At 40.6% G+C, this 15,686-nt stretch overlaps 1 protein-coding gene across 1 annotated transcript in view; it reads right to left on the reverse strand.

Moving 5' to 3' along the window:
• Nucleotides 1-15,686, reverse strand: part of spg11 (SPG11 vesicle trafficking associated, spatacsin) — a 92,818-nt gene that overhangs the window by 13,883 nt on the left and 63,249 nt on the right. Inside the window, exons 28-34 of the mRNA XM_047368367.1 lie at nt 15,480-15,645; nt 10,420-10,634; nt 5,443-6,181; nt 5,218-5,363; nt 2,736-2,940; nt 2,515-2,652; nt 2,246-2,379 (exon numbers count right to left, since the gene is read on the reverse strand). Coding sequence (XP_047224323.1) covers nt 2,246-2,379; nt 2,515-2,652; nt 2,736-2,940; nt 5,218-5,363; nt 5,443-6,181; nt 10,420-10,634; nt 15,480-15,645 — 1,743 coding nt within the window. The remainder of the gene's footprint in view (nt 1-2,245; nt 2,380-2,514; nt 2,653-2,735; nt 2,941-5,217; nt 5,364-5,442; nt 6,182-10,419; nt 10,635-15,479; nt 15,646-15,686) is intronic.

Here is a 15,686-nt window from a genome sequence, read left to right on the forward strand (position 1 = left end):
CTCCTTTTTTTCTCTTCTGACTGGTGGAGCACTTCTCCACGGAGACATTTTCTTCCCAGAAACGACTTTCACTTTAATTGGAGCAATTGAATCAATGATGTCTGAGATTTTAGAATGAAGGGGTTCTACCAGCTCATCTACAGTGTTGCAGGGCAAAGTGGAGGTAGAAGAGTAAATCTGGTTAAAGGTTTAGACCCTTAGTGATGATCAAGTCCAAAATATGTCCCTGTTTGTGCGTTTGCTGTTTAACATGTTGAGTCAAACCAACATTTCTAAGAGTGTCACATAGATCTATTGCACCTCTGTCTTCAGGATTGTCCATGTGAATGTTGAAGTCTCCCACAATAATTAAACAGTCATAATCAACACATATCACAGATAAAAGTTCATTAAAATCACTGATAAAGATTGTTTTGGACTTAGGAGGCCTGTAAATATTCAAGAACATGGTTTGGACCGGGCTCTTTTCCTGGAGAGCCAAATATTCAAAAGAGTCAAATTTGCCCAGAAATACTTTTTTACACTCTAATAAATCTTTAAACAAAGTGGCCCCTCCACCTTTTCTTTGCTGTCTGCTCTCACAAAGAAAATTGTAGTTCGGAGGCGTCGACGCTATCAGAATGGGAACTTCAGTAAATTCATGTAACCATGTTTCTGTTAAAAACAGAACATCAAGATCGTGGTCAGTAATGAAGTCATGGATTAAAAATGATTTTCCTGACAGAGATCTAATGTTCAATAAAGCCAGTTTATATGACTTAGTTGCTGATATTAACTCTGTGTCTGGTTGTACCTGACAGTTTATGGCTTTTTTTGATTGTTTATTACTGTCTCTTATCCTTTTAGCTTTCTTCTTTCTGTCACGTACAAGCACAGAGATTTTACAACTATCTCCTATTAGGGGCCCAAGTTTTTCCTGGACATGATAATTTCAGCACCATCCAAATTATGTTTTGTCATCTTGTCATGATCACTGAGGTGAGATCTTGCATGTAGCCCCAGACCAAGGGAGATTGAGCATCATCTTGAACTTCTTCCATTTTCTTATAATTGCTCCAACAGTTGTTGCCTTCTCACCAAACTATTTGGCTATTTTCCTGTAGCCCATCACAGCCTTGTGCAGACCTACTTTTTTTATCCCTGATGTCCTCACACAGCTCTCTGGTCTTAGCCATTGTGGAGAGGTTGGAATTTGTTTGATTGAATGTGTGGACAAGTGTCTTTTATACAGATAATGAGTTCAGACAGGTGCAGTTACTACAGGTAATGAGTGGAGAACAGGAGGGCTTCTTAAAGAAGAACTAACAGGTATGTGAGAGGTGGAATTTTTACTGGTTGTTAGGCGATCAAATACTTGTATCATGCAATAAAATACAAATTAATTACTTAAACACACAATGTGATTTTCTGGATTTTTGTTTTAGATTCCGTCACTCACAGTTTAAGAGTACCTATGATAGAAATGAAAGACTTCTACATGCTTTGCAAGTGGGAAAACCTGCAAAATCAGCAGTGTCTCAAATAATTGTTCTCTTCACTGTATCTAAAGTGGAAAACGACAGTACTTGCACTAAAATAGATTTTTGGTTGTTCAGATGTAAGGCCAGTAGAAGTTGCTTCAGACTGGCCTAGATAGTTTCACAGAACCTTTTAAATAGTACAATATGTCTTTGGGACATGCCTCAAAACACTTTCACAGAGAGAAATGTGCCTTTATCTCCTCTGTTTCCTTATTGCTCCTTGATTCTTTATGCTTTGATAGTTCTGATTTTCATTCTAATTTTCACAACACATCCAGTCAGCAGCAAACACGTCTCTAGGTTACCCTAAATATCAGTAATCTGTCACATCATTACATGTGTGTTTGTGTTTTTGTATTTGGCCATTAAAATATATTAACAACAGTAAAATCTCTGGCAAATGACCTTAAAAATACATAATTTTATATCTCTCTACATTTATTTTATTTAGGCTATAATGGTGGTAGGTGACCTTGAAAATTAGTACCTCACTATAAACTAATTTCCCCACCTCTTGCTGGTTCACCCAAAGCTTCCAGTCGCAAAACATTATCAGCACAACAAAATAAAAAACAAGTAAAACACAAGAACAGATGAGTCCACACAAACAGCAGTTCTTAAATTTCTTTTAAATTTTATAAAACATCATTGTGAGAAGTCCAAGGTGACAATGAAAATATTATTTTAATAATTTATTTTTTTGTAATTAAGGTTTAAGGACTTACCAGCAGGCTGTAGTGCTCTCCTGGGGCCAGGTAGGTATGGCTGAGATGACGAGCAGCTTGGAGAACTCGAACAATTCCATCCGTGTTACAAGTGAGACTGAAACAGCTGTGTGCCACAATGAGCAGCTCCACAACTACACAGAACAAGGAAGGACGATGTTAAAAAATGGTTCATTAATAAATGTGTATTGATACATACAATTAGGGCTACTTCAATTACTGACATTTAATGACATTTAAGTTCAGTCATGTCTGTACGTGTTTCATACCGGAGTTTAGGTTCCTCAGTGGAACATTGTGGAGGTATTCCATCAGTTTTAGTCCCACTATGTTTGAGTCTTCACAAAGTCTGATCAGCTGTATTAGTAATTCCTGCCCATCCGATGGTCTGAAAATCTGTTTCTCACCTGGTTGAAACATGCCCAGATTTAACAGGGAAAAAAGCTAAGGGGCAAGTAGTATATGATGTAAAAGTTAGCTCTCTTCTCACCAGGTTGCAGTTCCTGGGTAGATGCCAGCAGACCTTGAACCAAAGCATCGGAGACCAGCTCAGCCACAGTATCAGCACTAAGACCCTGAGCTTTGATGAAGGTCTTGGCCATCCTGAACTGATCTGGCTGCTCCAACATCAGTAGGTTCTTTAGCACAGAATGAGGATCTTCTCTGCTGATATGACTGAAGGGGCACCGCAGTTCCTGAGGAAGCAAACGGAAAAAGACTGAGGTAATAAACAATACCAAAACCACTGCTGTGTTTTAAATTAAAGATGTCTCATACAACTGATGAGTAACATGAATGAAACAATATGTATAGGACAGAAGCATTTATTTAAATCCCCTCTGCAAGTTCCCCTTCAGCATAAATCATAGCTTAATCTTGTAGACATCCATCCTTCCATCCATCCATTGTCTTCCGCTTATCTGGGGTCAGGTAGCGGGGGCAGCAGCCAAAGCAGAAAGACCCAGATTTCCCTCTCCCCAGCCGCTTGGGCCAGATCATCCAGGGCAATCCCATGGCATTCCCAGGCCAGCCGAGAAACATAGTCCCTCCAGTGTGTCTTGGGTCTTCCTCTGGGCCTCCTCCCGGTGGGACGTGCCCGGAACACCTCACCAGGGAGGCACCCAGGAAGCGTGCTAACCAGATGCCCGAGCCACCTCAACTGGCTCCTCTCGATGTGGAGAAGCAGCGGCTCTACTCTGAGTCCCTCCCGGATGACCGAGCTTCTCACCCTATTTCTAAGGGAGAGCCCAGACACCCTACGGAGGAAACTCCTTTCGGCCGCTTGTATCTGTGATCTCGTTCTTTCGGTCATGACCCAAAGCTCATGACCATAGATGAGGGTAGGAACGTAGATCGACTGGTAAATCGAGAGCTTTGCTTTTTGACTCAATTCTCTCTTCACCACGACAGACCGGTACAGCGCCCGCATCACTGCTGATGCAGCACCAATCCGTCTATCGATCTCCCGCTTCATTTTACCCTCATTTGTGAACAAGACCCCAAGATAGTTGAACTTGTCCACTTGAGGCAGGACTTCCCCCCCGATCCGGAGAAGGCATTCTACCCTTTTCCGGCTCAAGATGGACTTGGAGGCACTGATTCTCATCCCGGCTGCTTCACACTGGGCTCCAAACTGCTCCAGTGAGAGCTGTAGATCACGAGCTGAGGAAGCCAATAGGACCACATCATCCGCAAAAAGCAGAGACACAATCCTACAGCCACAAAAAAGGATACTCTCAACACCTTGGCTGCGACTCTAAATTCGGTTCATAAAGTTACGAACAGAATCAGTGACAAAGGGCAACCTTGGATGAGTCCAACCCTCACCGGAAATGAGTCTGACTTACTGCAGGCAATGCGGACCAAGTTCTGACACCAGTCGTACAGGGACCTAACAGCTCGTATCAAAGGGCCTGGTATGCCATACTCCCAGAGTACCCCCTACAAGACTCCCCAGCAGAGTTTATGCATATTCTTCACAGAACATTGGTCAAACCGGTACAAACAGATGAGTTTTGTTGGGTTTCATAAATCCAGACGTGAGATCAACTTAGCCATGTCCAGTAAAAAAACATCATAACATAACTATCACATAGAAATTCAATTTGTTCCTTTAAGACAACGCTCATAAGCTGGTGTCCCTGCATTTCCTATCAGCAACATAGGCTGTCAGATTCCTTTGCATGGCATCATCATGGTCCCTATGCCTTTAAAATAAAGGCAGTGAAACAAATGCGACAGTGTGACTTTGGTATTAATTAAAAAATTGTATTTATTTACAAAAGTTCACTAAATGTTTCTGGGATACATGCTACCATACATAAAATAGTCTTTAGTGTTCTCTATTGTGAAGTAGTTTGACCTGAATTGCATTTAGTCATATTAACTAAAGCCTGTAGATACTATATGAATGTTTTTAGGCTTAACCGATCTGTCAACAAAGGCAAAAGTCACTGAAAATATTTCACACTCCCCGTATCTGCCCAAGCAAATACCACATGGCCAACTCCCTCGCAGAAAATGGACACAAACGGCAACAAGATGAAAATTAATATTGGTTATTATTATCGGCCCTAGTTTACTTATGGGACCAATATGGGTATGGTAAGGTATGTCATTCATCTCTAGTTAGCAGTGGTGTATTTGTATCATGCAGGTCTGCTTTTTCTTGGTACCAAAAGCTTTAATGAACAGAAATTGAGGGGCTTCTGTCAATGTAATGGGCTGCTTTAATAAGAATCAGCAAATTTCCAGGATCCTTTATAGATCAGTCAAAACATTTTTTATAAGAGTTTGGAGCGTTAGTTAAATTCCAGGAATCTATTTAGCAGTCAGATGCAGCAATAAACAAGCAGGTCGTGTACAAAAGGAGTGGTGACCTGCTAACTGGCAGTTGGAGGGTTATCACAGATATTAAGAAAAAATGTACAACACTCAAATGTATTAGTTTTTACTGAAAAAAGGGTGCAGACCTTGGAGAGCTGGTAGAGGCTAAGAATTTGTTTGCAGTAGCTGCTTCCATGGCAACACTGACCGACCAGTTTCTGGATCTGGACAGTGACTGCGTCTTCAAGAAGGGGCAGCATCACAAATGAGGACACACTACTAAGTGAGGGAGCTGGAGGGGGCAGATAAGAAAAAGACATTAAGGAGCAGTGGGGAAAAGGATCTTAGAGAAGTTGTCAAAGGAAACATACAATTTGTTAGGGCCTTCATTTCTGCTGCTTCTGAGGTCTCCTCATGTGGTTCAGGTACCATGGCTCCACATGCCAAAGCATGACAGCGCAGCACCACCCTCACATCTGGACTGTGTATGGTGAAATAGCGGCAAACACGACTGGCTTCATGGATACCACCCTTATCTAGTAACTGACCAATTAGTAGTGCCAAAACTCTCCTCTCTTCAACACCTAATTCTGACTCAGCATCCAACTCCTCCTGCTTCTCTGAGTGACTTTGGAATCCCTCCAGACTCAGGTACTTCTCCATATTCAGGTCTGGTATGTTAGAAAAAGAGAACTCCTTCATGAACACTTCGTATGCATTAGTTTCAGGTGTGATGGCTGGTGGCGGCAGATTGAACACACTATCTTTCTCTATTGTAGCTGTAAGGATGTGTTTCTGGACCTCACAGAGCCAGAACCTTTTCTCCAGCCTCTCCAGTTCATCTACAGGAGCAGGGATTTGCAAAGAAAGCCAGTGCGCTGTGAGCTGGAGCAGCAAGCAGCACTCCTGGATGTCCAGAATCTCCGTCTTACTCTCATGATCAGTAGGGGGGAAGGCAACCTCAGACTGTGATCGAAAGAACTGCGAGGCTGCCCCTGGATCAGTGCTGTCAGCTTTTAACCGCATGTGACACTTCTTCCAGAAGGCGACTCGGGTCTCCAAACGCATCCACTGCCACTTTGTCTTGTGGATGTTTACTTCCTGAAGTAGCTGCAGGGAAGGCAAATACAGAACATGATCCAGTTAGTTTTTTTTGTCACTAATATGTTTACCTGTTCTGTAGTTATGTTGTTAAAGCTAAATACTGTTAGCGCAACTTTGTTTTGCTGTGGCTAAATGTATATCATTAACTTATCTCATGTTTTCACCCAAAATTCTACTCAAATGCAAATTAATGTATTGTTTATGCTGTGTTTACACATAGCGTAGCATAATAGAAAGCCCACTATTCCAAACTTTAGATACAGTATAATAACCTCGACTTCTACAATGTTAGCTAAAATACACAGTAAAGCATCTGATAAACCTTTAGGTAACTTGGGCCAACCACAGGTGATTCCAGTCGTAATCCGAGACAAATCAGAATCAGAATCAGAAAAGCTTTATTGCCAAGTAGGTTTTTGGACATACAAGGAATTTGTTTTGGCGTAGTCGGTGCAATACAATACAAATTAAACAGTATAAACATATCTACAATATAATATAAATATATGTGCACAGTTTTAAGTGAGTGAGAGTAAATATAGAGCAGTATAAGATGCAAGAGCAATACAACAGTGCAATGCAATAGCTAAGGTCATTTTCATTACATAGACAGACATGAAAGTGGGATTTCTGGGACTGATATGTGGAAAAAGGCTGGAGAAGACAAACAAGAGAGAGGACAGAGGAAAGTGGAAGACATATTTAATGAACAGATGGCATCCGCTGATGCTATGGATACTAGATGTTGGGAAATCCCACAAAGGAATTGCCGAAGGTGTTTTATCTTTTGTTTGTAAAGGCTTAGAATCAAATCGTTAGTTGACTCTCCAAACAGTAAATGTGGTTTATTAGTGGACAATGTGTTTTGTATCCACAAGTTTTTATGCAGACATTAAAATTAATAAATGCAGTTTATGTAATATCAGCAATAGCTAGTAGTGGTAATATACAGGTCCTTCTCTAAATATTAGCATATTGTGATAAAGTTCATTATTTTCCATAATGTCATGATGAAAATTGAACATTCATATATTTTAGATTCATTGCACACTAACTGAAATATTTCAGGTCTTTTATTGTCTTAATACGGATGATTTTGGCATACAGCTCATGAAAACCCAAAATTCCTATCTCACAAAATTAGCATATCATTAAAAGGGTCTCTAAACGAGCTATGAACCTAATCATCTGAATCAACGAGTTAACTCTAAACACCTGCAAAAGATTCCTGAGGCCTTTAAAACTCCCAGCCTGGTTCATCACTCAAAACCCCAATCATGGGTAAGACTGCCGACCTGACTGCTGTCCAGAAGGCCACTATTGACACCCTCAAGCAAGAGGGTAAGACACAGAAAGACATTTCTGAACAAATAGGCTGTTCCCAGAGTGCTGCATCAAGGCACCTCAGTGGGAAGTCTGTGGGAAGGAAAAAGTGTGGCAGAAAACGCTGCACAACGAGAAGAGGGGACCGGACCCTGAGGAAGATTGTGGAGAAGGGCCGATTCCAGACCTTGGGGGACCTGCGGAAGCAGTGGACTGAGTCTGGAGTAGAAACATCCAGAGCCACCGTGCACAGGCGTGTGCAGGAAATGGGCTACAGGTGCCGCATTCCCCAGGTCAAGCCACTTTTGAACCAGAAACAGCGGCAGAAGCGCCTGACCTGGGCTACAGAGAAGCAGCACTGGACTGTTGCTCAGTGGTCCAAAGTACTTTTTTTGGATGAAAGCAAATTCTGCATGTCATTCGGAAATCAAGGTGCCAGAGTCTGGAGGAAGACTGGAGAGAAGGAAATGCCAAAATGCCAGAAGTCCAGTGTCAAGTACCCACAGTCAGTGATGGTCTGGGGTGCCGTGTCAGCTGCTGATGTTGGTCCACTGTGTTTTATCAAGGGCAGGGTCAATGCAGCTAGCTATCAGGAGATTTTGGAGCACTTCATGCTTCCATCTGCTGAAAAGCTTTATGGAGATGAAGATTTCATTTTTCAGCACGACCTGGCACCTGCTCACAGTGCCAAAACCACTGGTAAATGGTTTACTGACCATGGTATCACTGTGCTCAATTGGCCTGCCAACTCTCCTGACCTGAACCCCATAGAGAATCTGTGGAATATTGTGAAGAGAACGTTGAGAGACTCAAGACCCAACACTCTGGATGAGCTAAAGGCCGCTATCGAAGCATCCTGGGCCTCCATAAGACCTCAGCAGTGCCACAGGCTGATTGCCTCCATGCCACGCCGCATTGAAGCAGTCATTTCTGCAAAAGGATTCCCGACCAAGTATTGAGTGCATAACTGTACATGATTATTTGAAGGTTGACGTTTTTTGTATTAAAAACACTTTTCTTTTATTGGTCGGATGAAATATGCTAATTTTGTGAGATAGGAATTTTGGGTTTTCATGAGCTGTATGCCAAAATCATCCGTATTAAGACAATAAAAGACCTGAAATATTTCAGTTAGTGTGCAATGAATCTAAAATATATGAATGTTAAATTTTCATCATGACATTATGGAAAATAATGAACTTTATCACAATATGCTAATATTTTGAGAAGGACCTGTATACCTTGTAAATTGAAAATGTGCTATAGTTTAACAGTATTTCCTGTGTTTTAAAAAAGTGTGTCTTACTTTATTAAAACACCTTTTTTCCTTTTTTTTATGTATTGTTAGGCCATCCGCCATTTGGTCACTAGTCTGGGCAGGGCGCATAGTTAATGTGATCTGGGGTCACTATTAGTTATTCCAAAGTATTAACTTGTTGCATTCAATTTTGAAATGTTTATGTTTAACTATGATTGCATTTGAATATTGATGGACTGCAAAGCGCGGCTGCGCTCAAAAACTTTGAATGCCGGTGCATGCATTACATGTTCTGAAGTTAAAGTGGCTGTAGAACAGACTGAGGCTGCAAACTGAGCCTTGTGTTCATCTCATTGTTTCACAGTTTATGTCCCTTTGTGTCTCACGGAGTTCCTGCCTTAGGGGGTTTTATGACTATATTGATAAAGAGCTAAGCCGCTCCTGAGGGCGCTGCCTATGTGGAAAGTCAATGCCTCCCATTGATTTTGTTGTTCCCATATTCCAAGTCAATGCAAAGCTCATAGTCCATAAACTGCTGGTTTGATCTCCAACTACCGTCTGCACGTATCCTTATTCTTGGTGATTAAAGTTGGAAAGTTGTTGACCAGAATAGTTGATTGTAAGAGAGACTATTGGTTTAATAAATGCTCACAGCGCTTGCTTGTGTTATTTTGTGCAAGTGATTAACTGTCAAAATAGGGTTAATACCATTCGGTAACGGTTGATAACACATTGACATTCGGCGTGGTTTTGGTTAATAAACATAAATTATTAATGATAATTAACCAATTGTAATTAAGTGCCGTGTACCCAAAAATCACACATCTCTGATCTCTATTTGAAAGGTTATCTTTGTTTTGAATTTATTTCTTCTGAAAAAGGATTTTTAATTATACTTTTTGATAAATATTTATGATCAATAATCATAATCCCTTACAGTAATGCGCTATGAAATGAAAAGTTATTGTTTAATTAAACTTTCTGAGAACAAAGTCAACAATTTGCTGATATAAGTACTTGGATAAAGTGGCTTAATTAAAGCAATTTTAAAAACTAGAACTTTGTTAATCCACTGGAGGTGAGAAAGAATAATGTCCACAGAATGTATTTGATTGTCAGAAAGTGCTTCATCTGAGACACATTTGCTGAATGGTGAATAGTTAAGGCAGCTTATCAGCATAAACACCTTCTCATGGATAGATTACTAGATTAAAAAGGATAGTAGAAGAAGAGAATGGGAGAAAAAAGATCGTATGCTATGGAGTGACATGATCATGGAAAGCTGTCTGTGGGCAGAGGGAGAAGCAAAGTCATATTTGACAGAGCCAGTGGAATTTGTTTAGTAGGCAAGGTTATTCTGATAATATGGCCAGCAGAGATTCTGGAAAAGATTTGTTAAGAAAGACTTGCACTAACGAGGCGTGGAGATAAAAGAAGCTGTGCAACTTGTGGTAACAGTGTAGAAAGTTGACAGTGTAAAGTGCTGCTCTACATCCTTAAGAGCAATACCAAGAAGTAGTCACTATCTATCTGACTGTCTTAGTCTCACATCATCGTTAAAGATTTTGGGCCCACTCTTCTTTTACATTAACATGACTCAATATACTTCTAAGGTAAAACCTAAAAAATACGTCTGAACCCTGTGTTACCCGAGAGCTCAGACCTGGCTCAGGAGGAGGCGATGGACAGGCAGATCACCCAGCTCTGCCACCTGTCTTGCCTGGCTGTAGTGCCCTCCGGTTTGCAAAGCATCCACTATGAGCTGAAACTCCTCCTGCTGGATGGAGGGAGGAATGCACTGCAGCAGCCTCTGGGGTAGAGTCACCCCTGATCCTTGAAGCAATTTACTCAGCTGACTTAACTTCCTGAAGTCTGGACCTACACAAGCAAACAGGAAACACACACGCTCAAAAGAAGAGCATATTTAAATCTATTGTCAGTCAATGTTTTTCACAGTTTTGTTGGTTGGTATGTGTTAAAGATTGTGTTAAAGAACTCCATTAAAGAACTTTTTTAAACCTGAGCTTGGTGCTCCTAACTTTAGTTTCCAAATGGTAATTGAGCAGATTGCTCTGTTTAACTTGATGATAATTCAAAGTATACAGTAATATTTATTACATTTGAATACTATTGAAGTCCATTTCAGTAAAAAGTACCTTTAATCTGCTGAACATATTTTAATTTATTTATATGACTGTATATTCCAAAACATTAAAATGCTGTGAAAATGTATTTGGCCCTCAATAGATTTCTGTTTTTCTGTCACCCAAATGCAATTTAATATACATCTAAGATTGAAGGCGGTTTGCATTATGACTAAATACATAATGCAAACCACACCAACTGTCCCAATATGAAACAGTAATAACCCTCTTAGCCTATGTAGCAGCACCCTTGGCTGTCATCAAGATTCTTCAGTTATGAAAGTTGGTATGGAGTATCAGGCTAAGGAGCTACAATAAAAACAATAACACTAATTGGATGTAAAGGTCACAAGAGTCACTTGCCCCACCCTCCAGTCGGTTCACTGTTTGGGTAATTGTAACTTGATAATTTAAACATGTCAACTAGCAATGTCAACATGCAAACTGTTTTAGTCACATGACGAGTTAAGGCTGCTATGTAGGTGTTAGAAAGATGGAACCTGAGCCCATCTCTGTTTACTCTTATCATCTACTACTCTCTTAAATTACTTGCCCTTTCTGTCCTAAATATGAACATTTCCATCTTCAAAAGAGTGTCCCCTGTACTTGAGATGTAGATGAAATGCTGAGGTTTGAATCAATGAGCTGGCTGTTTGTTGGTCCATCCTTTTGTGTAGCTGCTGTTTTGTTTCCCCAGTGTAGAGGTCTGAACATTCCTCACTCCACCAGACTGCATATGCTACAAGGCTAAGCTTGTGTTTGGGTGTTTTTTGGTATTTGAGTGAATCAGTCTCACTCCAAGGATAGAATGTCTGAGAATGTCTTTTGGTTCAAAATGCCCTACAATATTATGTAAAATAACCATCTTAGTTTGTCTGACCCTCCAGCCATATGTGGAATGACAAGCCTGATAACTCCAATGTTTAGAACTAAAGACGCTTTTTGGATAAGTGCGAAAAAAAGACTCATGAATTTAGTTGACTTCTACTTCGGTATTTAGCATTGTCATGTTCTGAATAACTAAATCCGAATCTGCATAAATGTGCAGATTTTCATGGATGTTAATGCTGCCCAGCTTTTCTTTTCTGTTGAACCATAAAAACTAAGCTAAACTGAATCAAGTGGGGGGTGCAGTGCTTTAGGTGTTGTTCTAGGGGCTTTTATGATTTGCTTGGTGAATAGTAAATGTGCTTTTATGGTAATTATGGTGGGCAAGCCACTCTGAGGAAAGTTCTCCTACTCCTTTCTCCATTTGTAATTTGTGGTTCTCAGTGTTGTTAGCTGCAGTTCCAGACATGTAAGTGGTTCTTGAATTTCTTGAGATTAAGACATGATGGGCTTCTTTTTTTAGATCTTTTAGCCTACATATGTTGCAAGACAGGTTCTATTTAAGTGGTTTCTTGATTCTATAGGTCTGGCAGTAATTAAGCATGGGTGTGGATAGCAAAATTAAGCTAGGCTTTCCACAAATGTGGTTAATTCATGATTTAACAAGGGGGCATTTATATTTTTACATAGGACAACATTGTTGTATACTGATGACATTCAATTGCACTGTTCCTTCATTGACTCAGAATTACAGAAGTTAGCTGACTTAGTACATTGTGTCTCCTGTATTAAGGACTGACTAGCGGTAAACTGCCTTGAGTTAAACTCTACTAAGACTGAAACCCTGATCATTGCTCCTGAACAGAAAGTTTGTTGGATCGAACAACACCTTGATTCTCTGGGCTCCTCTTCCCGGCCCAGCCTCAGAAACCTTGGTGTTCTATTTGACCAGTCAATGTCTCTGGACACACATTCAAGACTTTTGGTAAAATGTTGCTTTTATCATCTGAGAAATATTTCTTAATTGAGTGGATTGTTACCTAAAACTGACATGGAGATGATTATCAATGTTTTTATTTCCTCTTGTTTAGATTATTGTAATTCCCTTTTTACTTGCTTTAACATATCTACTATCAGTCGTCTCCAGTTGGTCCAGAACGCTGCAGCGAGGCTTTTTAACAAGAACCAACACAAGGGCTCACATCACACCAGTTTTATCCTCTTTACATTGGCTACCTGTCAAATTTAGAATTGATTTTAAAATTTTAGTCTTGACTTTTAGAGCTTTTAATTGACAGGCCCCCCAATATACAGGTCCTTCTCAAAATATTAGCATATTGTGATAAAGTTCATTATTTTCCATAATGTCATGATGAAAATTTAACATTCATATATTTTAGATTCATTGCACACTAACTGAAATATTTCAGGTCTTTTATTGTCTTAATACGGATGATTTTGGCATACAGCTCATGAAAACCCAAAATTCCTATCTCACAAAATTAGCATATTTCATCCGACCAATAAAAGAAAAGTGTTTTTAATACAAAAAACGTCAACCTTCAAATAATCATGTACAGTTATGCACTCAATACTTGGTCGGGAATCCTTTGGCAGAAATGACTGCTTCAATGCGGCGTGGCATGGAGGCAATCAGCCTGTGGCACTGCTGAGGTCTTATGGAGGCCCAGGATGCTTCGATAGCGGCCTTTAGCTCATCCAGAGTGTTGGGTCTTGAGTCTCTCAACGTTCTCTTCACAATATCCCACAGATTCTCTATGGGGTTCAGGTCAGGAGAGTTGGCAGGCCAATTGAGCACAGTGATACCATGGTCAGTAAACCATTTACCAGTAGTTTTGGCACTGTGAGCAGGTGCCAGGTCGTGCTGAAAAAAGAAATCTTCATCTCCATAAAGCTTTTCAGCAGATGGAAGCATGAAGTGCTCCAAAATCTCCTGATAGCTAGCTGCATTGACCCTGCCCTTGATAAAACACAGTGGACCAACACCAGCAGCTGACACGGCATCCCAGACCATCACTGACTGTGGGTACTTGACACTGGACTTCTGGCATTTTGGCATTTCCTTTTCCCCAGTCTTCCTCCAGACTCTGGCACCTTGATTTCCGAATGACATGCAGAATTTGCTTTCATCCAAAAAAAGTACTTTGGACCACTGAGCAACAGTCCAGTGCAGCTTCTCTGTAGCCCAGGTCAGGCGCTTCTGCCGCTGTTTCTGGTTCAAAATTGGCTTGACCTGGGGAATGCGGCACCTGTAGCCCATTTCCTGCACACGCCTGTGCACGGTGGCTCTGGATGTTTCTACTCCAAACTCAGTCCACTGCTTCCGCAGGTCCCCCAAGGTCTGGAATCGGCCCTTCTCCACAATCTTCCTCAGGGTCCGGTCACCTCTTCTCGTTGTGCAGCGTTTTCTGCCACACTTTTTCCTTCCCACAGACTTCCCACTGAGGTGACTTGATACAGCACTCTGGGAACAGCCTATTCGTTCAGAAATGTCTTTCTGTGTCTTACCCTCTTGCTTGAGGGTGTCAATAGTGGCCTTCTGGACAGCAGTCAGGTCGGCAGTCTTATCCATGATTGGGGTTTTGAGTGATGAACCAGGCTGGGAGTTTTAAAGGCCTCAGGAATCTTTTGCAGGTGTTTAGAGTTAACTCGTTGATTCAGATGATTAGGTTCATAGCTCGTTTAGAGACCCTTTTAATGATATGCTAATTTTGTGAGATAGGAATTTTGGGTTTTCATGAGCTGTATGTCAAAATCATCCGTATTAAGACAATAAAAGACCTGAAATATTTCAGTTAGTGTGCAATGAATCTAAAATATATGAATGTTAAATTTTCATCACGACATTATGGAAAATAATGAACTTTATCACAATATGCTAATATTTTGAGAAGGACCTGTATACCTTGTAAATTGAAAATGTGCTATAGTTTAACAGTATTTCCTGTGTTTTAAAAAAGTGTGTCTTACTTTATTAAAACACCTTTTTTCCTTTTTTTTATGTATTGTTAGGCCATCCGCCATTTGGTCACTAGTCTGGGCAGGGCGCATAGTTAATGTGATCTGGGGTCACTATTAGTTATTCCAAAGTATTAACTTGTTGCATTCAATTTTGAAATGTTGATCCCTTATTGATCAGCTCGCACTCTTCGGTCCTCTGCCCAGAACCTTCTAAAGGTCCCCAAGACCCGGTTCAAAACTCGAGGTGACCTGTCCTTTCAGGCAGTAGCCCCCAGGATGTGGAATACCTTGCCCTTGTCTCTTCATGTGGTCAACTGTTGATTTCTTTAAAAAGCAGCTTAAGACACTTTTATTTAGACAAGCTTTTAGTTAACTGTTCTACTTCTTGATTTTACCTGTTCTTACTGTCTTTGTACTATATCTGTATTTATTTTATTTGCACTCTGTAAAGCACTTTGTGATTTTTAGCTGCGAAAGGTGCTATATAAATAAAGTTTACTTACTTACTTACTTGTGGATAGGCTGATACATGAAATTATGATTGGAAAACTGCTTTATGTTTTTACTAAAGTTATCTTCAATATAAAAAAAAAAGTTTGATAATGTGAAACAATAAAGCAAAAACAGAAGAAACCTGTGGCAAATACATTTTAACCGCACTGGACATAAGATCTGGTGAAATATATGCTAAGAATAAAACTGCATTTCCTGAACTGATCCTGTCAGTACGGGACGTGTGTTAATGAGGTGACAGCCCTGAACATCTCACCGTTGGATTTGAGAAGTTTGTCAACATCAGCCAGGAGCTGTAGCAGCCGGTGAAGATCATACTGGGAGGAGCAGCACTGCAGCATGGTGAGGAGCAATACTGAGGCCTGGCTCTCCACCCACTGCAGTGGAAGGCTACCTGCGGTGCCAGGACCACCATTTCTGAGCTGCACCAAAGGAAACAGGTCAATGACAATGTCCTTCCTTT

The sequence above is a fragment of the Girardinichthys multiradiatus genome, chromosome 6 (genome assembly GCF_021462225.1).
Source record: "Girardinichthys multiradiatus isolate DD_20200921_A chromosome 6, DD_fGirMul_XY1, whole genome shotgun sequence".
Lineage (NCBI taxonomy): Eukaryota > Metazoa > Chordata > Actinopteri > Cyprinodontiformes > Goodeidae > Girardinichthys > Girardinichthys multiradiatus.